At 52.2% G+C, this 21,245-nt stretch overlaps 1 protein-coding gene across 1 annotated transcript; it reads right to left on the bottom strand.

The window, feature by feature from the left end:
* Nucleotides 1-342: 342 nt before the first annotated feature.
* On the bottom strand, nt 343-20,938 carry LOC103191153 (interleukin-18). The gene is made up of 5 exons (XM_042343890.1): nt 20,796-20,938; nt 3,638-3,813; nt 3,156-3,281; nt 2,458-2,612; nt 343-1,194 (listed from the first exon to the last, which is right to left on the bottom strand). The coding sequence occupies exons 2-5, from the start codon at nt 3,666-3,668 to the stop codon at nt 988-990; spliced, it is 519 nt and encodes a 172-aa protein (XP_042199824.1). The 5' UTR covers nt 3,669-3,813; nt 20,796-20,938; the 3' UTR covers nt 343-987.
* Between the last annotated feature and the right edge of the window lie 307 nt (nt 20,939-21,245).

Raw genomic sequence — 21,245 nt, 5'->3', positions numbered from 1 at the left:
TCATGTATGATACCCTATGGTTCCTGAGTCAGGTCTGAGAATCACAGGAAGTGTAAAGGGGTCGGGGGTGGATTATTTTAAAAAGGAGGGGTAGGGAGGAAGGAGGGAAGGAAAAAACACATCGAGCCAAGACGTAACATACGACCTTTATTAAACCTTTGTGCAGTGTACATTTTCCATTTTAACGAGATGTGATGTTATCAGATCGCTTCACAAAATCTTGCCCACCAAACAAGTCAATTCACGTTCCAATGTATCCTGTGAACCGTTTTTGAGACGTCTTGAAGATGTGATAAAGCGCTATATCAAATGATTACCTATACTAATAAAGGCGAAATGTCTGTGTGTGTCTGTGTGTGTGTCTGTCCGCCAAGTACGCAATAACTGTTTGACGTAGAGACATTTACACCTCATCGGAAAGGTCTTGTGTGGGGGAGTGTCATGGGCATATTTTTTTTCAGAGATCTCTTATCGTCGTTGGGCTATATTTAGAAAAATGCTTTAATTAAACCCCAAAATGTGAGGTACGCATGGTAGCAACAAAGTAGGCAGAGAGGAAATCACGCCCTTCTAGAAAGATACGTTTATACTAATATATACTGCAAAAAAGTAGTGAAAGAAAAGCTATGACCAGAGAAGCTCATCACATGTATGCACTCCAACCACTAGTCCTCCCACAGGAGTCCTCCCAGCTGAGTATAGATGAACATAAAATGTCTCGTCTTGTGTGTCAATCTGCATTCCATATTGGATCCTTTGGTTGCAAGCGAAGCTGCAACGGCGACGGCTCGTTATTAATTAATTTTAAGTTGATGTTGCGACTATGAGCCGTGCTGAGTGTGGAAGCTCTCTGCTCTGGGAAGCGAGGCATCGTTTGCTGCATTGGGGGAAGAGGAGAGGTCGTTTTCTGAGCCGAGGGTGTTGGTGGGGGTGGGGGAGAAGCAGAAAGAAGGGAGTTTTTGAGGGGAGAGAACATCTCTTGGAGAGTCAGTCGACGGATACCACTAAGGTCTCGTCCACTTCTCTCTCCGGTTTCTTCAGGGCCATCTTGTATTGCCCGTCCGTCTGCTCCGTGCACAGAAACCAGCCGCTCTCACAAGCTGACTCGAACTTGCAATACCTCCCCTCGAACTGCCGACGGTAAAAGATTATGTTCCTCATCTCGTACACCACTCCTGTTGGTGCAATACCTTCCTACACGTGTGGCCCGGGCAGTGGGAGAGAGAGCGAGAGAGAGAGAACTGAAACTCAACTTTTTTTTTAATATGGAGTCATAGAATCTTAGCGCACAGAAGGAGGCCATTCAGTCCATCTTTCCTGTGCCGGCTCTTTGAAAGAGCTACTAACTAGTCCTGCTCCCCCGCTCTTAACCCACATCGCTGCACATTTATTCGCAGTGGGGAGTTGTCTCAAAGCGCTTCACAGGATTTTCTGTAAAGCACTCTGCGTCGCTACCCCGTGTGAAGTGAGCGCAATAAATGTAAGTTGTTGTGAAGTCCAGTGATTGTGTATTGTGTATTTATTGGCTCGGCTTAAGAGACTAATTGAAGGTGTATGTTTATTTTTCATACGCACGCGCACACTTCAACACACCGTGATCTAAAGCAATGTTTCCCAGGCGCACACAGAGTTCGGGTTAGCACCTTTTGTGGGGGAAACGTATGCTCTTGACTTTGCGGCTAGTTTGTTGTGGGAATTGAGAGACGGAATGAGTTGTGGTCTAACCTCACAGGATCCGAGATGGACTCGAGGCACATTTGTCAGATGAGAGAGCTCTGTACGTGGGATTTTGATGTGCGGAAATGCGGAAACTGATTGTTGCTCAGAATGACTCAGGCTCTGGGAATAAGATATCCCTAACCCATACTCTGGGCTCCCGCAATCCTTGGCTCTTGCCAACCTGCTCCTAATACTTTCCAGAGTTGGGTAAGCAGGATGCATCCCTCCAGGGAGAGAGAGAGAGAGAGCGAGAGAGCTAAACTACTTTTTTTAAATCGGAATTTTTATATTTCTATTAAGGATAGAGATTTCTAATCCTTAATCATCACTGCATTTGATACTCTGCCTTATCACATCTTCAAGATGTCTCAAAGCTTTGCACAGAATATAAAGTATTCTGTGTATGAATTGACTTAATATTTTGTGGATGAAACACAGCAGTCAATTACGCTTATCAGTGTCCCACGAACAGCCATGGATTGAGTCATCAAATTATTTTTATTTTTTTAACCCCCGGAAAAATGGTTCGCCAAACGACTCACAACCAGGTTCCTACTTACTGCTGGGAAAACAGAGGTGTGTGGAGTAAGGAAAGTTGCCTAAGATTTCGCCCCACCTGCCCAGGAATTGAACCCGGGTCCTCTCGCTTGCGAGGCGAGTGCTCTAACCACTGAGCTACAGGACTCCACAAATGGGGTGGAGGTGGGGTGGTGGGAAGGGAAGGTGGTTATAATTTACCTTGAATTTCAGAACTTTACGGTTCTCTTCCTTGTCGCAGCAGATGTGATAGACTTTCTCAGAAACATGAACTTGAATTGCCACAGGAAACCCTTTAACCAAAGACGCGTCCATTTGTCTGTAGCGCACAAGGCTGAATTTGATGCCGTCATCCTCTGCTTAAGAGAAACACAAATAGAGCGAGCGAGAGCGCCAGCGCCAGCGCCAGCGAGGGAGGGGGCGGAATGGCAACAGCGGCCATCACACAGGACAGTCTCAGACTGCTGCGATGTGGCAGCGTCTGACACCGAGTGACAACAACAACATTTGTATATCGCAACTCCCGCAGCGTAGCGTCTCAGAGCGCTTGACAGTGGCGGGGGGGAGAGGCGTAGGCACGGTCAAAGAAGAAGGTCTTCGGGCTCCCGAAGATGCGGAAGGAGGGAAGGGGCAAGCAAGGAGAGAGGGATTGAGGGAGTGTGTTCCAGAGTTTTCAGGGCGTAGTGGCTGAAAGCGCGGTCACTGATAGTGGAGCGGAGGAGAGAACGAGTGACAAGCAGGAGGCTGGAGCCAGGCGAGCGGAGGGAACAGAGAAGTGAGCAGGTCGGAGAGGTAGGGAGGTGCTGGGGCGGGAAGGGATTTGAAGAAGTGTGAGAGCGAAGTTAATGCCCGCAGTAAGGCAGCCGGTGATTTCATAGTAAATGTTACTGGATAAAAACCTGTGTGTGCGACCTGCTCCGCAATCCCATCCCAGGGCGGGATGAGCCCAGATTTGTTCTTGAGGATTTTGAAACCTTGGGAATGTTGCATTCCATCGTATTTCTGCCACAGGTTAGCCTTGCAGCCTTGGGTTAGAGACAAAAAGGGAGAGAGAGTGAGAGAGAAGGGGGTGTAACAGCACTCAGTCCACAAAATACACCCTTTATAGTAATTCTGTGAAGCGCTTTGAGATGTCTCGACAACGTGATAAGGTGCTGCACCAAATGCAATACACTGTAAAGTGAATTGACTGTATATTTTGTGGGTGAAACGCAGCAGCCAATGACGCACAGCAGCGTCCCCACAAACAGCCGTGGATTGAGTGATCAAATTATTCATGATTATTTTTTTTTGGAGGGGGTTATTACCCCCCAAAAAAAACATCCGTTAATCGACTAACAACCAGTGATAACTTTTAGCCGCTCAGATGCCTTTAACTCACCGGTTGCATTTGCGTTGCGTGGGTCGCTCATGAGGACAGCCTCTCAGTCTTTTCTCGGTCCGACCTGAGGTTGATTGTCTGTGTCGTGTGTATCTCCGCTGCTCAGGGCTCAACTTTATTTTTCAATTCTCAGTTTCACCCACTCAGAAGCAGCAACAGTCCGCACGTGGTCTGCCCTAATACAGAAGTAAGAGCTCAAAAAAAATGCGCGCATTATTGCTATTAAATGCTCGCTCACAACGCAAGAGACTCTGAATGAATTTGCACGTATCCCACTGATTTTTATATCAATGTCCCGACAATCGATTTGGGCTGAAACCCATCAATGTGTTGGATAATAATGATCATCCTTGCATTCGTCATTGAGACGTTTCAAAGCGCTTCAGAGAATATACTGTAAAGTGAATGGACTGTATATTTGGTGGACGAAACGTGGCAGCCAATTGCGCACAAACAGTCGTGGATTGAGTGACCAAATTCCCATTATTATTATTTTTTTTGAAGGGATTATTACCCCCGGAAAAGCGATCCGCCAATCGACTAACAAGCGGGTTCTTGCTTATTGCTGGCTAAACAGAGGCGCGCGTGTGGAGTGAGGAAACTTAGAGACATCATCCGGAAATATTACCGGGAGTTTGAGACCTGTTGACCGGCAACAAACCTGCCCGAAGGGTCCGCAAACTCATCCGGGAAATCCCAGCGCGGTAACATAGTCTCTCAGACCTGTTGTTTGCCAGCAGGCGGCACCAGTGTATCAGGAATCTGTCTGTCACTGTCTTTTCCTTTCAACCCTTCACGTACACTCAACAACAACAACAAATGATAGTTTCACAGCCCCTTTCACGTCAGGAGGACGTCCCAAGGCGCTGGACGGTCAGGGAACCGCAGCTGCCGGGTTTCGCCCACAAATATACAGTCAATCCACTTTACAGTATATTCCGTCTAAAGACGTCTAAGGCACGATAAGGCGCTGTGTTAAATGTAAGGATTATTATTATTATTATTCTTGTGATCGTTTCTGTATTCGGTCTCTGTATCCGACTGTATTAATTAGGTGCTGTGTTGTCTTGACTGTTGACCCGGAAAATTAAATGCCGAGTGTCCTTTCTGCCCGGACACCCTCCAGCTGCTGTGTGTTCAGCCATTATATATAATTGGAGGTGTCGTGGCTCCATAAATTTAATTAAAATTCCATTTCAATCCTCCCAAAGTCTCCTGTTCCTCTTCCTGGGTTCTTGTTTTTCCTTCATGCCCTGGCACCTCCCTACCTCTCCGACCTGCTTACGCCCCACTCCACCACCCGCTGGCTCCGGCCTCCTGTTTGTCCCTCGTCTCCTCCGCTCCACCATCGGTAGCCGTGCCTTCAGCTACTACGCCCCGAAACTCTGGAACTCTGTGCCTCAATCCCTCCGCCTTGCCCCCTCTCCCTCCCCACCTTCAAATCCCATCTAAAGACCTTCCCTTTTTGATCGTGCTTACGGTCACCTCCCCACTCCCTCTCCCCCCGGCTCGGGGTCAGACTCTATCACTGGTCAAGTGCTCCAGGACTCTACCCCTCAACCCTCTCTTCCTATTTTCAGGTCTCTGCTGAAGACCTTTCTTTTTGACTTGTTGACTCTTTGGTCACCTTCCTCCCCCCCCCCCCCCCCCCCGCGGCTCGGTCCCGGGATCCGTTACTGTGAAGCGCTCTGAGACGCCGTCCGGCGTGAGAGGGCGCTGTACAAATCCAAGTTGTTGTCGGTGTGAGTGTGTTTCTGTGTGTGAGTGTGCGCGTCTGTTGCGTGTTTCTGTGCGTGTGTCTGTCTGCGTCTGTTTCGTGCGTGAGTGTGTATGTGAGTGAGTGAGTGTGTGTGTGTGTGAGTGTCTCTGTGTGTGTGTGTGTGTGTGTGTGTATGTGTGTTTGCTTGAAATCACAGCCTTCTGAGCTGGAGGTGAGAGTGCGAGTGCCTGAGGACAGGCTGACACACAAAATTGCCAACCTGCGTGTGCATTATGTTTGCTCACAGGGCTATCAGCTGTTTTGACTGGAGTCTGGAGTGTTGAGCCGGCAAGTTTGTGGTTGAGAAAACAGCCAGCGAGGCACCAGCCCCCACTCCGTTTCCCCCCACCTCCACCCCGCAACCCCCAACCATCCCGGGACACGGATGGTGGGTGGTGGGGGGGGGAGAGGGGGTGAGGCAGGCTGGGGGTGTGGGGAGGTAGGGGCTGGTGTCCCTGTGTTTCTCACTGATGCCCGGTTTCCAAGGCTCCTCCACATTCCTCTTGTGATCTCGCATTCCGTTCGGCACCTCTGACCTCCGGAGGGGAATGCCTGGTTTGCGAACGAGCGAGCGAGCGAGAGAGAGAGTGAGAGCGCGGAGGAGTAGCGGAGTGGGGGTCACCCACAGTCTCAGAGCGCGGAGGTGGGAGAGGCCGCAGCGAGGCTGATCCCCAGCTCCCCCGCGCCCCCCCATTCTCACAAACGGATAGCGTGTTAATAATAATAATCCTTGCACTTGATATAGCGTCTTCAGGACGTCTCAAAACGCTTCACAGCGTAATGCTGTAAAGTGTAGTGACTGTGTATTTTGTGGGCGAAAGGCTCTAGAATTCAAGGCTTCTGAAATCTAATAATAATCCCCACATTTAATATCGTGCCCCCAAGCGCCTTCCACGCGGAGGGGGACATCTCAAAGCACTTCACCGCGTTTACTGTTAGGTGTAGTGACTGTGTGGTTTGTAGGCGGGCATGATTTGTGCACAGTGCGGGTGGTGGTGGTGTGTGGGGGTGTCCTGTGTTAGGTGGAGGGTTATATAGGTGGAGTGTTGGGGTGGGAGGGACGGGGCTGTGAATCATTTCTTCTTGTTTTATTCTCTCTGTGACTTGGGAACTGGGTTTCGTGAGCACACGGCTGCGAACGCGCTTAAACTTAATTAAATAATGTATATGGCCAAGGGGTGGTGCGTGTCTGTGTGTGTGTCTGTGTGTGTGTCTGTGTGTGTGGGTGTGTCTGAATGTATGTGTGTGTGTGTGTGCGCTGTTTTTGTGAGGAGCTGTTGTCCTTTTTTCCGTGGGAAAGGAATGTTGGTCAGTGTTTGGGAAAAACTGCCATGTGCAAAGTGCCGGCCGTGGGTGGAGGAGGGGAGGTTTGGCGAGCGAGGCGGTGGGGTGGTGGGGAGGGGGGGGGGGGGTGTTGGCAAGTGGATAGGGTGGGGGTGGGGGCAGCTGTTTACAATCCCAGCCATTCTGTTTTGCAATTTGGTCAGATTTTCTGAGCACAAACAGCACCTGTGCAGTGCCGGAGCCTGGACCGCGCGCTCAAAGCCCCCCCTGACGTTGGTGGGGGTGCGACGGGTCGGGGGCTCAAGCCCACACACCCGCTGACCCGGGAGAGAGCTGGTGAGGGCGACAGAGGCTGAGCCACAAGCTGTCATCTCTCACCCTGTCTCTTCCCAGCTGCCAGGTGGGAGGGGAGGGAGGAGGTATCGGAAGCTGAATGTTAACGAGAGGAACTTCGGGATTTAGCGGCTGTGAATAAAATGCACAGAATCCGGATCAGGTGTCGCTCTCAGGAGCTCTCCCTCCCTCCCTCTCTCTCTCTCTCTCTCTCTCCCCCCCGCGGAGATCAGCGTTGGTCGAACTTGCGACACAGAAAAGTGATATTAATAATATTAATGATCCTTGCATTCGATACAGCATCTTGTTGTTGAAAAGTCTCAAACCGCTTCATAGAATATACTGGAAAGGGAATTGACTGAGCATTTTGTGGGCGAAACGTCCCCACGAACGAACAGTCGGGGATCGAGTGAACACATTTTTTTTAAAAAAGGGATTTGTTACCCCTCGAAAAGCGATCCGCCAATCGACTTACAACCGGGTTCCTACTTACTGCTGATAAACAGAGGCGCGCGGAGTAAGGAAACTTGCCCAATGTTTCTCCCTGCCACGGGAATCAAACCGAGGCGAGCGCTCTAACCACTGAGCTACCGGACTCCACAAAAGAGGCCATTCGGCCCATCGCAATTAGATGGAGCTCCACCGGTTTCCAAATCCTTTATTAATAAATAAAATAACAGTCATTCGGTCACGCTAGTGTTTCACTGCCCAGGAACTCATCTCATCTCGTTGCCGTTATTAACAATAATAATCCTGTGTTTGAGGCGGTGTCTTTCACTTCAATGTGCGATCGATAGCTTTGTTTGCGTGGTGTTGGGGTGGGGGGGGGTGGGTGGGGGCGCTGAGGCAGCTCTGTGGTTGTTGACTCTGTTTCAATAGGCTGTTCTCCCTCTTGTTGTCTCTCTCACTCTTACTCCCTATCTCACTGTCTCGCTATCCCACTGTCTCGCTATCCCACTGTCTCGCTATCTCGTTGCCTCGTGCTGTCTCTCTCTCTCTCTCCCTTGTTGTCTCTCTCACTGTTTCGCTTTATATCTTGCTGTTTCGCCATCTCTCCTGCTCTCTCTCTCCTCTCTCTCTCTCTCTCGCTCTCACTCGGAGCCTCCACAGAGAGAGGTTTTGATGTCAGTCTCCCCCGGTTTGGTTTCGGGGTGACAAGCTCTGGCATTCCCGGCGCTCCGGAGAGCGAGGGTCTCGGGTGGGATCAGCACTCGGCGGCCAGTGGCCGGGAGACAGCGCGGATGGCAAAGAAAGTCACGTTTAAGGTAAAACTTCTCGCTCATATGTTTTCTCACTGAGTCGTAAGTTGGTCGTTATCCGAGGTCGGACGTCACTTGGGTTTAACGTCTCTGACAATAATAATATTAAGAATAATTATCCTTGCATTTGATGCAGCGCCTTATCAGGTCTCCGAGACGTCTCAAAGCGCTTCACAGCATACACTGTAAAGTGTAGTGACTGTATATCGTGCGGCTGAAAAGCAGCAGCCGGATGGGGGAGGTGCTGGAATCGGTCGAGGCTGGTTGTCTCAGTGAGGGAAGGAATTCAGAGTAAATCTCGAGCTCGCTGGGTCCTGATGAGGATGTGGTGTGAGGGGGGGTGGGGGAGGTGGAGGGGGTGCTGGTCACGTCCCTGATAGAATCTTGCTCCCCGGAGGGGGTGTGTGTGGAGGGGGTGCTGGTCACGTCTCCGCTGATAGAATCTTGCTCCCCGGAGGGGGTGTGTGTGAGGGGGGGGGGTCACTGGTGGGGTTTGGACCCAGGTCAGGACTGCTGACTGCTCGTTTCCCCGGCTCCTGGGGCCAGACTGAACCTCGGAGCCCGGGTGTCAAATTTATCGCCCAAGTGAGGAATGTGTCGGGATTACAACCCCCTCCTCACTCTTTCCTCTCCATCCCCCCCACTCCCACCCACCCTCCACCCACCACCGGGAGAGGTCGAGAGAGTTCAAAACCCCCACGTCTGGGACCTCGCTGTTAACAAAATAGCTGTCGCCTTCACCTAGAAAATCTACAGTCACTACACACACTTGGGCCATCACTCTCTCATACACTTACTCTCTCTCACACACTCATTCTCTCAATACACTCACTCTCCGACTCTCTCTCTCACACACTCACTCACATACACTCACTCTCCGACTCGCTCTTCCGCACTCACTGACTCACTCTCAGCTAGTCCATGGTCCGTTTCCCCCCACCACCACCCACACGTACCACCCATGGACATATACATTCATGTGTGGCTTCCCTTGCAGAGCTAATTTGAGATGCAGGATGTGATGTGATGTGATGTGTGAGCCAAGGCCAGGCCAGGAAATGGAGAAGAAATCCTCTCACATTGAGTTACTGACACTCGATTCCCTCCCTGGCACCTTGCCACCAACCCACCAACCGACCAACCGCGCTCGCCCTTCATTGACCAAACACTCTGGCGCTCCGTGATGCTATCCTGCGTGAGCGGCTCTACATAAATGCAAGTTGTTGTGGCCGGTTTTTCTGACGATGTCTCGAAACCCTTTCAGAAAGTATTGGCACTGACACGGACACACACACACACACGCGCACTCACATGGACTCACAAAAACACATGAACACACAGTCACATACACACACACGCACATGGACTCACACACGCTCACATACACTCAGACACCCATGGACATATACACTCACGTGGACTCACACACACACGGACACGCATCACACTCACATGGACACACACACACACGTGGACACACATACACATGGATACACAGACGCACACACACGGACAAACAGATACACACACACACTGACTCACACACACACACATGAACACACAACAACAACAACAACAACAAAATTAGCACCTTTCACATTGGGAGGACGTCCCAAGGCCCTGAAGAGTCAGTGTTTCGGACCTGAGCTGGGGGTCGGGATCAGGGAGTGTGGAAGGCTAGGGGGAAGGATGGTGATCGAAGACACGGTCGAAGAGGAGGGTCTTGAGATGCGTCTTGACGGAGGTAGGGGAGGGGGCGAGGCCGAGGGACCGCGGGATGAAGTTCCAGAGGGTGAGGGCAGAGTGGCTGAAGGCCACACATGGACACACGCACACACTCACACGCACAGGGACACACACTGTGTCATCATATATACAAAATGTAATTTGTTGTTGCGTGAGTGCGAGTCGTTGTGAATCGCACCGAGACGTTGTGAGTCATTGTGAGAGGGAACGGACCCTCTGGGTTTTACTCCGGACTCACACTAAAGCCCGAGTCAAGTTTCCCCCAACACACACACCTTCCCCCTCGCTCCCCCCCACTGCCATGTCAGGTCCAGCTACACCTCACCCACTCCCTCACTCGCTCGAAAATATTTCCGTGAGTACTTTTTCTCAATTTCCCGCCGTGTCGCCCGATCACTGCCCTTCCCCTGATATCCCCCCCAACACACACACACACACACACACACTGACACACTCATACGCACACTCACACATACACACTCAATATTACCCGCAGTCACACGCACACTCACGCACACAGACAGACAAACACACTCATACACACACTCACACATACACGTTCAGTAATGCACAGTGTCACACGCACTCGCTCACATACACACACACACACACTCACTATTACACACACTCGCAGGGACACACACTCACATACACACTCACCATTAGGCTCACTTGCACACACAGACACTCACTCATTCGATCTCACACACACATACACACACCTGTAATATTCCTTCCCTTTGACCATTTATCTGATTTCCTGTTAAACACTGTCTCTGTCTGTGCTACTGTTTGTGGCAGAGAATTAATTCCACCCTCTGCCCACCCTCTGTGAGTCGAGACATTTTTTCTAACCTCAGCCTTTAATTCCGCCCCCAACCCCCCCCACCCCCCCCACCTCTCCCCCCACCTCTCCCCCCTCTCGCACCCCACCCATCTCTTGCCCCCGCTCCCCGTCGCTCGCTCCCTCTCTGCCCCCTCTCTCGCCCACCCTTCTCTCGCCCTCTCTCCCTCTCTTGCCCCCCCCTCCCCCCTCTCTCGACCTCCCTCCCACTCTCTCTCTCGCCCCCACTCCCCCCATCCCTTCCCTCCCCCATCGCTTGCAACTGACTCACCGACCAGTGGAAACTACCAGTTTTGTCCAGTCGCCATAATCCCAACAATAATAATAATAATTCTGACAGTAAAGTGTAGTGACTGTGCCCTGTGTACTCCTCAAAGCTGCCGAGTGGAATGGATTGATTAGTCTGTCAGTTAACCAGTTCCCTGTGAATTATAATAATCCTTGCGTTAGATATGGCGACTCATCCCGTAGCCGAGACGTCTCAAAGCGCTTCACAGGATACACTGTGAAGTGCAGTGACTGTGCATTTTGTGGGCGAAACGCGTCAGTCAGTGAGTTAACTCTCTGTTTTAATGTCAAATGACGTGGGGGCAAGTTTGAAAGACAAAGGAGTGAATATTTGTGCCTAATTCCAGAGCCCAGAGAGTGTTAATAGTAACATTCCTCACTTTTATAGCCTCTCGTACTGCAGCTTTTTCCCCCCCTGTTTGAGAACAAGTGGTGTTTTTTAAGCAAAAAAAGAAGGAATAAAGGGTTGCTTTGTGGTGTGTGTGTGAGAGAGAGAGAGAGGTGTGGGCCTCTGAATCTCGGGCAGGACTTAACACACAGACATTCACTCAGTTCTCTCTCTCTCTCTCGCTGTCTCGCTGTCTCGCTGTCTCGCTCCCTCCCGCTGATTACGTGCCAATATCGCAAACAGGGGAGTGAGTGTGAGTGTGAAACCGAGAGAGAGAGAGAGAGAGAGACAGACAGACAGAGAACAGCAGCAGAAAAGGTTAGTGCAAGATCCCGTCATTGGGAAGGAAGGATTTTAACCATCGGGATGTGTCCGTCTGTTGGGGTGAATAAACCCAGGGATGAATAATTCCATGAAGATTATAAATCGACTGGATTTGCAACGAGAGATCATCGTGGAATAAAAAGGTCAGTCAAAGATTTTCCTTTTAAAATTCTTTTTTTATTTCCTCCCCAATCCCGGTTTCTCTCAGTGAAAGTTAATAATAATAATAATAATCCTTGCATTTGACATAGCGCCTTATCACGTCTTCGAGACGTCTCAAAGGGCTTTACAGAATATGCTGTAAAGTGAATTGACTCTATATTCTGTGGGCAAAACGAGGCGACCAATTGCACACAGCAGTGACCCAGAAACAGTCATGGATTGAGTGACCAAATTATTATTATTATTTTTATTTTATTTTCGAAGGGATTATTACTCCCAGAAAGGCATTCGGATGCCAATCGACTTAACAACCGGGTTCCTACTTACTGCCGGGTAAACAGAGGCGTGTGGAGTAAAGAAACTTGCCCAACATTTCGCCCCCTGCCCGGGAATCAAACCCAAGTCCTCTCTCTCTTTCTATCCGCTGAGCTACAGGACTCCAAAAGCTTTCCGTTAAGCAAGCAAACTTTATATTTCTCCAACTGGTTTATGCTTCAACGGGGTGGGATCTCTCTCCAATTGCTGTGATGGCGGTGGGGAGAGCAGCCACAGAGGGAGGGATGGATGGAGAGTTTTTTTTTGGGGGGGGGGTGTCAGCCAGGTGTCTGATACACGCGGAATCCCATCATCGTGCTTAAGGGTCTCCAATCCAAGCTGAGAATTCCATGCCTCCCACCCACCTACACATGGAAATTCTAGAGATATTTATTGGAAAGGAATGCGCTCTCTTTCTCTCTCTCTCTCTCTCTCTGGAGGGATGTATCTTGCTTACCTAATTCTGGAAAGTATTAGGCACAGGTTGACAAGAGCCAAGGCTTGGGGGTGGGGGAGCCCAGAGTGTGTGTTGGGGTAATTGCTGGAGTCTAACCAGCTAAAACTGCATGGCTTGCATGGAGAGCGTTGTCTGGCCAAGCTTTCCTCTGCTTGTCCAGCGAGGACCACCATTAGGGTTTTGTCTTGTAGGGTTAACAGGAGCTGAGGGGAAGGATTCCCTGCCCCCAGTGACTGGTCGGACCTTTGATGAGCCGGGCCGGGCTGTCCTGTCATCAGCAGTGAGTGCCCTGGAATACTGCGGCCCCTCCTGGCTCAGGAACCAGACTGGAGACCGTCTCAGAGGGTTGGATCGATTCCGCCATTCTGTTGCCAAGCAAGTCACCTTGGGGCCAGTTCGACTCGGAGGAGACCCCACTTGGAGGAGCGCGGCTGGAGCCTTATACCAGAACAGGTTGAGGGGTGGGGGGGGGCGGGCTGGGGGAACGAGGGTGTGATGGAGTAGGGAATGTGATCATTGCTCTCCCCCGACCCCCCCCCCTCTCTCTCTGATCTGCACCCAGACACCAGCTGTAAGTCCTCGCCTGAACTCCAGGCACTCAATAAAAATTACTTATGTTTTTTCTCGGCTTTTAATAAAACTTCAAAGGACTTTTTTCCCCTTCTGAAGTTTTAGAAAAAGTTTCGGGCGAGAGGGGGTTTGATGGGAAACGGCTGCTGTAGCCAGTGATTGCCCTGTGCGTGTGTGTGTGTGTGCGTGTTTGTGTGTGTGTGGGGGGGGGGGGTGGGGGGGGGGGGAGCGATAACTGTGGGGGCTGCTGGGAATGAGTTGGGAGCAGGAAACGCAACTTCGGTGAACGAGGAGTAAACTTATGGAACAGGCTCCCGAGGGAAGCGGACGGTGGAAGCAGAAAGTGTCTTTTGTTTCAAGAACAAATGAGATAGATTTCTGCTGGAAAAAAAAATAACAGTATAAGGTTTCGGACACGACTCGTCGTGCGACTGCCGGGACGGTGGAAGGCAAACTGGATGGACTTTGGTCTTCTTTCGCCTGGCAAATTCGTACGTTCTTTGGAGAGAGAGAGAGAGAGAGAAAGAAAGAAAGAAAGAAAGAAAGAGAGAGAGAGAGGGAGGAATTTCATCCTTTCACATTGTCCCCAAAGGTCAGGTTGTTTGTGTGAAGAAATTACATACAAGATTAAATTCCGTTACCGTAATCACTGGAAAGGATGTCGTTTTTCCAGAGAGAGAGAGAGAGAGAGAGAAACGTGCACACGCACACGCACACGCACACGCGCAGCAAGATAGAGAGAGTGTGAGAGAGATACCGTGAGATAGAGGAAGAGAGAGACACACACACACACAGCAAAACACAGACAAAGAGAGAAACACACATACCCTCACCCCACCACCACTCCACCCACCACCCCTCACACACAACAACAACTTGCACTTATATAGCGCACCCCGTCCCCCGTCCCCCCCCCCCTCCCCCACGCAGGGCAGCATCTCAGAGCGTTTAACACTAGTGGAGCCCTAAGTCCACGCTGGGCCGGGGAGGTGGCCGTAAGCGCGGTCGAAGAGGAACGTCTTTAAACGGGACTTGAAAAAGGGTAGAGACACATACACACAACCCACACACACCCGCAAACACGCTCTCACTTACCCCTCCACCAATCCCACACACCCCTCAGCCCCCACGCACACCCAGGAACATCTGCAGCACATCTGGCACCAACTCCCTGCAAGTTGTGATTGATTTCCACGCTTGGGAACGCGGTCAAGGATGGATTTTATGGCAGGGAGGGAGGGAGGGGAGTGAGGGAGGGAGGGAGGGAGGGAGGGAGGGAGGGGAGGAGGGAGGGAGGGAGGGAGAGAGTGAGGGAGGGAGGGAGGGAGGGAGGGAGTGAGGGAGGGAAGGAGTGAGAGAGTGAGGGAGAGAGGGAGAGAGGGAGTGAGGAGCACAGATCGAATGATATAAAACAAAACCATTGATGGGGTGTGGGGTAGGGGGGGAACGGTGAAGGGAGGAGAAAGTGGTGGCAAAGTATCTGCGGACTCTGTGATGGGGGTTGCATTGGTTTTGAAGAAAAGTGTCTGCAAAATGTGCTTGTGGTTTGGGAGAGAGAGAGACTGAGTGAGTGAGTTCTGTTCTCTCCAGATAGTTGAGACACTCATATGTGGGGTGTGCGTGTGTGTGTGTGTGAGGGGGGGGGGAGCGCAGTTTGGGGTGGGGAGAGAATGGGGGAAATCATTGCTGGGACACTACATAACAGTCACGACGCTTCAAAAATTACTCGCCGCGCACTTGTCTCCCTCTCTGTGGCGTGGTGGGGGTGAGGGGTTGGAGTGACGGGTGGGGAGGTGGGATTGAGGGATGAGGGGGTGGGGGGGGGGTGCGCGTGAGGGGTGGGGGGATTGTTTGACTACAAATACGTTTCAATTCACTTTACAGTATGTTCCGTGAAGCGCTTTGAGGCGCCTCGAAGGCGTGATAAGGCGCTGTATCAAACGCAAAGATTATTATTATTTTATTAAATACACTTCCGCTTCAAAAGGCTGCGAAGGGGAAGCGCTTTGAGACGTCCTGACGACGTGATGAGGCGCCGTGTCAAATGGTCAATAATAACCCTTGAATTTGACACGGTGCCTTATCGCACGATGAATAAAAGTAATTATTAATCAACTCAATAATAATGATGAAGGCGATGAATTAATGAATTAATTATTGGGGTCCACCTTGTCTCTTGAGTGTGTGTCACGAGACAAATCAGAGACTGATTGATGTGTGACTGACTAAGGGAGAGTGGGGGGGGCACCAAATTTAGCACAGGGTAGTTTGAGGTGAAGGATAAAGGATATGAGCTTCCTGGCTTCTCCCAACCGGGGCGAGGGAGGAGGGGGGAGCGTGGCTTCCTTGAGCTCTCGTCCTTCAGGCAATCAAATGTTTGGCTCAGTCCTGTCCTGTCTCTCTCTCTCTCTCTCTCTCTCTCAATCAGTTCCTCCTGTTACCTTCCTGGTTTGCGCCTGTTTTATAACATGTTTCGCCTCCCAGTGACAGTGAGTAAGTAACGGGGTGTGCGCGTGTGTGTGTGTGTATCTGAATGTGTGGGTGTATGTATATGTGTGTGTGTGTGTGCGTGTGGGGTATATATTTTGCCTATGTATTTTGCCCACAAAGTGTAGTCAATTCACTTTAGTGTATCCGGTGAAGTGCTTTGAAATGACTCGAAGACGTGATAAGGCACTATATCAAATGCAAGGATTATTATTATTTTATTGTGTGTGTATGTGTGTGCGTGTATGTGTGTGTGTGGTGGGGCGTGAATGTATGTGTATGCATATGTATGTGTGCGCGGTTTATTTTGTTAGATTTTCTTTGAAACTGTAACTTCACGGGTCGAGAGTTCTAATGGATTCATTGTTGACGTCGTTGCGGTCAACAGAATCCGCAGTCCGTGTTACGTGCGTTCAACATGCGTCCACGGGGTTGCGTGCTCTCACGCTCCGTGTTCGGGCGCTGCGCTCAGGTGCTCTGCGTTGGATCGTTCAGTCTGTCAGCGGGAGACAGCGAGTGAGCAGTTGGTAGTTTTGAGGAGAGGGAAATTCCAGGGCAGGAAAAGGTTAAGAGTCTGGTCAACGTTCCGGCTTGGCCGAAACTCTTTCCAAATCGCTCCCACCCACACACTCTCTCTCTCTCTCTCTCTCTCTTTTCTACACTGCAATAACTGGGAGGGGAGTGCAGAGGGGAGACGTCATTCCCAGGAGCCGCCTTTGCCTGGGAAACGCTTCAGGAATTTAAGGAGTAGTTTAAGGATTCAGCAGGAGGAGTCGGGTCGGGAGGGGAGTTCAGTCCGGCCGGGAATCTGGCTCCTGCGATCGGAAGAGAGCGAGGAGAGAGAGAGAGAGGAGAGAGAGAGAGAGAGAGGAGGGGGTGGGGGGCAGTAAGAAGCCGGGAAGTGAATTCCCGGATATTTATTTGCTTCCCGGAGGCGGTTGGCGTGTTCGGGATTCCGGGCTGGGAGCGGTATTTCAGCCGGGATTGATTTCCCCGGAAAACTCTCCGCGAGATCACGGCTCGTGTTCCCGAGGCTGACATTCCCTGTCCGTCCTGGGAGTGTGTGTCCCCTCTTTTCCCCCCTCCCCCACCACCCCCACCCCACCACCACCACTCCCGCCACCCACCACTCCCGCCACCCACCACTCCCGCCACCCACCACTCCCGCCACCCACCACGTGCCCGTGAGATGGGAGCGTGAGATGGACTTCGGACAAACATCCCGGTGCACTCTCCCTCTGAAACTCAGCACCTCCCTGCAACCCAACACCAGGATTGACATCACCTCGCGGGTAAGTTAGTTAGTGCCTTCACCTCACGAGCAGGAGGACCCGGGTTCGGTTCCCGGCCGGGTGGGACTGGACGAAACCTCACGCAAGTTTCCTTACTCCACACACACACACACACACACACACACGCGCGCGCGCCTCCGTTTACAGAGCAGTACGTAGGAACTGCGGGTTGTGAGTCCATTCGCTTTCCCGCCCGGAAAGAAACAAAATTCTGGTCACTCAATCCACGGCTGTTTGCGGGGACGCTGCTGTGCGCAATTGGCTGCCGTGTTTCGGCCACAAAGTACACAGTCACTACACTTCATAGTTAACTCCTGTTAAGCGCTTTGAGACGTCTCGACGATGTGATAAGGCGCTATGTCGAATGCAAGGATTATTATTATTATTATTGTTAAAGTTAAAGGCACCATTGGGCGTGTGCGTCCGTAAGCAGTCACTACGTTTTTGCAGTCGTGGTGTAAACAGTCACTACACCACGACTGCAAAAATGCCCGTTAACGCCCGAGCCACGCCCTGTGGAGTGTGTTTGCCGGCTGAGCCGAGGGTGATGCTGGATGGGGATGTGTGTTGCGAGAGGCCACAAGTCCTCCTGAAAGGAGCCATTCATGTGAGACGCCGGGGAGAGTTGTCAGTCATGGCCCCGCACACACACACACGCACACACGCACCAGCGGCCACAGCTCTGCTCTGTTCATGGGCAGAGACTCACACCCCCATGTCCGGGAGGTGGGGGGAGCTTTGAGCTCGCAGTCCAGGTTGTGGCTCCAATCCAATGGGCTGGGAGGTGGGTGGGGGTGGGGGGCACGTTACTACGCAGATGACATTCACACAGCGCCTTTCACGTTGGGAGGACGTCCCAAAGCGTTGGACGGTCAAGGACTTTGGACCTGAGGTGGGGGTCGGGATTGGGGAGGATGGAGGGCAGAGAGGGTCGAAGAGGAAGGTTTCGAGACGTGCCTTGAAGGAGGGAGCGAGCGAGCGAGCGATGCGAAGGGAATGTGGGCTGGAGTTCCATAGGGTGGGGGCCGAAAGCCTGCGGGTGGTGGTGGTGGGGGGGGGGGGGGGCGTTGCTGAGGACAAATCGGCTGCCGTGTTCACCCGCAAAACACACAGACCACGACACCGCACACAGTGGCTGACGGTGGCCGCGAGACCCTTCGAGACGCGCTTGTACCTCGTGTCGAAAGGAAAGGGTTCGGTTTGGTACGCGTTGAGGTACACACTCTGTTCCTCGCGCCGTGTTTTTGTGGGTCATAACACGTGACGTCGTGGTTTCCTCTCTTGTTCTGTGAAGATCTGATGCGCGCGTGTGTGTGTGCGTGTGTTTGTTTATCCTCTCTGGCCTCCGGTGTTACCCGCGGGGCAGGAAGTCTCTACCAGCGGCGTATTGTCGCCTGCTTTGTTTGCGCGGGGCTGATGGCGGCCGGAGTTAAAGGGACAGTCTCTCCACAACCGGGGCGGGGGGGCGGGGGCTCCTCCACGTGAATGTCCCGGGAGCGAGGTCCCTTACAGGAGCTGAGGTTCCCATCATGACAATAATAATCCTTGCGTTCGATTCCAGCGCCTTCCCACTCAAAGCTCTTCGCCGGATAGACTGCAAAGTGAACCGACCGTGGATTTTGTGGGCGAAACGCGGCGGCCAATTACGCGCAGCAGCGTCCCCACAAACAGCCCCAGCGAGTGACCGTATCGTGGGTGAGGAGCAGCTGAAGGCCATTTGTGGTTTAACATCTTATCGCGGGTTTCCACCAAACACAACGCTCCAACCCCCACACTCCCCCCCCCCCCCCCAACTCCCCCACCCGCCCGCCCGCCCGCCCCAGCACTGAGCCTGGACTGTGTGAGCTCAGGCTTCCTGATGTGTGTGTGTGTGGGGGTTGGCGAGGGGCGGAGGGGGAAAGGGCTCAGACCCCACAACCTCCTGACTCGGAGGCAGTGGGTGATGTTCTGACGACTGACTGGTTGTACAGTGCGGGGCTGTGTGGAGGAAATGTTACCGGTTGCCACGGAGATTAAACAGAGGGCCATTGTGTGATGGAAGTGTTATTTCTTCCAAAGCAAAGTCATCCGCGGCCTCAAGTTACAGGTGTTTCCTGGGCCGGGAATGGCCCGGGATCCAGCTGGGTACGTTCCCAGATTCCCAGGCCCACGTCAAATGTGCCTCAACCGCTCTCGCTCGTCCCCTGGTTCTTGTGGGGAGGCGGGAGTGCGTTGGGGGGGTGGGGAGTGGGGGTGGGGGCTCGGTGGGGGTGGGGGCGCGGTGGGGGTTGGGGGGCGCGCGGTGGGTGCCGTGTCATGTCCTGGGTTCGAGCCCTCTCCATGTTGGGGAGTCTGAGCTCACAGTCCAGACTGATGGTGGTGCCGGGGGTGCTATGTGTTGGTGTCTGTGGGAGGACGTGTTGGGGGGATGGGGGCCGCGCTGTAGGAGACACGGTACCACTCGCGAGACGTTACACTGTCTGTGCGCTGCTCGGACGTAAGTCAAAGGTTTCTCCCTGGACAAGAATTCCCTCCACCACCGCCCACCCCCTTGATCAGCTCAGCCAATCGCTCACACAGTTGTTTGTGGGCCATCGCTGTAAAATTGCGTTTGCCTGCAAAATGCACAGTCACTACACTAGGGCCGCGAGGCGCTTTGAGTTCGTCAGGAGCCATATCAATTGCTGGAGATGGTTAAGAGGGAAGTCCCATTGTGAGGTGTGTGTGTGTGTGTGTGTGTGAGTCCTGTAGATGGAGCTGCGTCTTAAACTCGTGCCGATTGGGAAGGAGGGAGAGTAAAAAAAAGAGTGAGGGAGGATTGAACGAGAGAGGGAGGGGGACAGAGACGAGGAGAGAGGGAGAGAAAGAGCGAGGGGGAGAGAAAGAGAGGGGGGGAGAGAGAGAGAGAGAGAGTGAGGTGGGGGCGGCGGGAGAAATTGAGGCCATTCATTGAATTGGAAGCGAATTTCCAATTTGAGTTCGGCAAACAGCCGTAAAGTGAGTGAGCAATTTTATCCTGGGGGGGAGGAGGGGTGGGGGGCATTGTCGACCGGGACACCGTGGGGGGGTGGGAGAGAAATTCCCTTTCCTTGCCCCCCCCCCCCGTCATCCCCCCCACTCACCATAGCCCCACAGGATCTTTAATATCCACCTGAACAGGGTACAAACGACCGGAACGTTTTGACTGAACGCCAGTGCTTCTGACGATGCAGCCCCCACCGATAGGATCGGCCGGAGGTGGGGTCGTTGGGGGGGGGGGGGGGGTGAAGACTTCAGTTGAGTGAAGACTTTGAGTTGAGTGAACACCTCCATAACGACCTGTTATCCACCTGCTCCCACAGGCCAAGCTATGCAGATGGGAATATTTTGAATTCCATCCCATCACACTGAATGAGACCCCGATCAGAACAGACATGTTCGCCCGCCCGCACCCCCCCCCCACCACACGCCATCAAATCTCCTGCCGCGATTAAACAAGTCGCTTCACGTGTGTGTATGTGTGTGTCTCTCTCGTCCAACCTGTTTCCTATCACAAACCCAAGCTCCCCCCACCCCCAACACACGTATGCCCCCATTATCCAACAACACGGCACAACATCTGCTGTCTTTTGTCTCCTCGTCTGCTCCTTTCTCTACACTCTCTAATCTATCTCTCTCCGTCTCCCTCTTACCTTCTCCCTCTCCCTCCTTCGGGATCCCAATAGCTGGACGAGAATTCCTGTCTGCTCCAGGCGGAGCTACGTGAGTACAGTGTTGTTTTCACGCCAGAAGGACATCCCAAAGTACTGGACAGTCAATATTGTATCAGATATTGCCTTGGAGCGCTCTTCAGTGCTGGGAAGCGAGGGGGTGGGGGTGGGTGGGAAGGGGATTTTCCTTGGGTTCTTCCATAGCTCTGGTAAGGGGGAGGGAGGGAAGAAGGAAAAATTCTGCGCGTGTGTATGTGTGTGTGTTTTTCCAATATTCGAAGGAATGTTTTTCTCAACGGCTCTTTCCCTCGAAATGTTTGTTTTTGTTCCTCGGGGAAAGGGGGAGTGGGGGAGGAGGAGGGAAAAAAAGGCAGCGTTTTATTATTTTTGGGAGACGAGATGGGACTAGTTGTCGTAGCGAATAGAACTTTA

The sequence above is a fragment of the Callorhinchus milii genome, unplaced genomic scaffold, assembly GCF_018977255.1.
Source record: "Callorhinchus milii isolate IMCB2004 unplaced genomic scaffold, IMCB_Cmil_1.0 Scaffold25, whole genome shotgun sequence".
Taxonomy (NCBI): domain Eukaryota; kingdom Metazoa; phylum Chordata; class Chondrichthyes; order Chimaeriformes; family Callorhinchidae; genus Callorhinchus; species Callorhinchus milii.
The sequence above is the reverse complement of the archived record's forward strand: the minus strand, read 5'-3'. Positions and strand labels throughout refer to the sequence as shown.

Excerpts from the sequence above, each read along its gene's own strand:
- LOC103191153 (XM_042343890.1), bottom strand. The coding sequence starts at position 3,668 with ATGAGCGACCCACGCAACGCAAATGCAACCG. Across the intron at positions 3,282-3,637 it reads ACGCAACGCAAATGCAACCG|GCTGCAAGGCTAACCTGTGG; the intron begins GTGAGTTAAAGG and ends CTCTAACCCAAG. Across the intron at positions 1,195-2,457 it reads GTAAAGTTCTGAAATTCAAG|GAAGGTATTGCACCAACAGG; the intron begins GTAAATTATAAC and ends CCACACGTGTAG.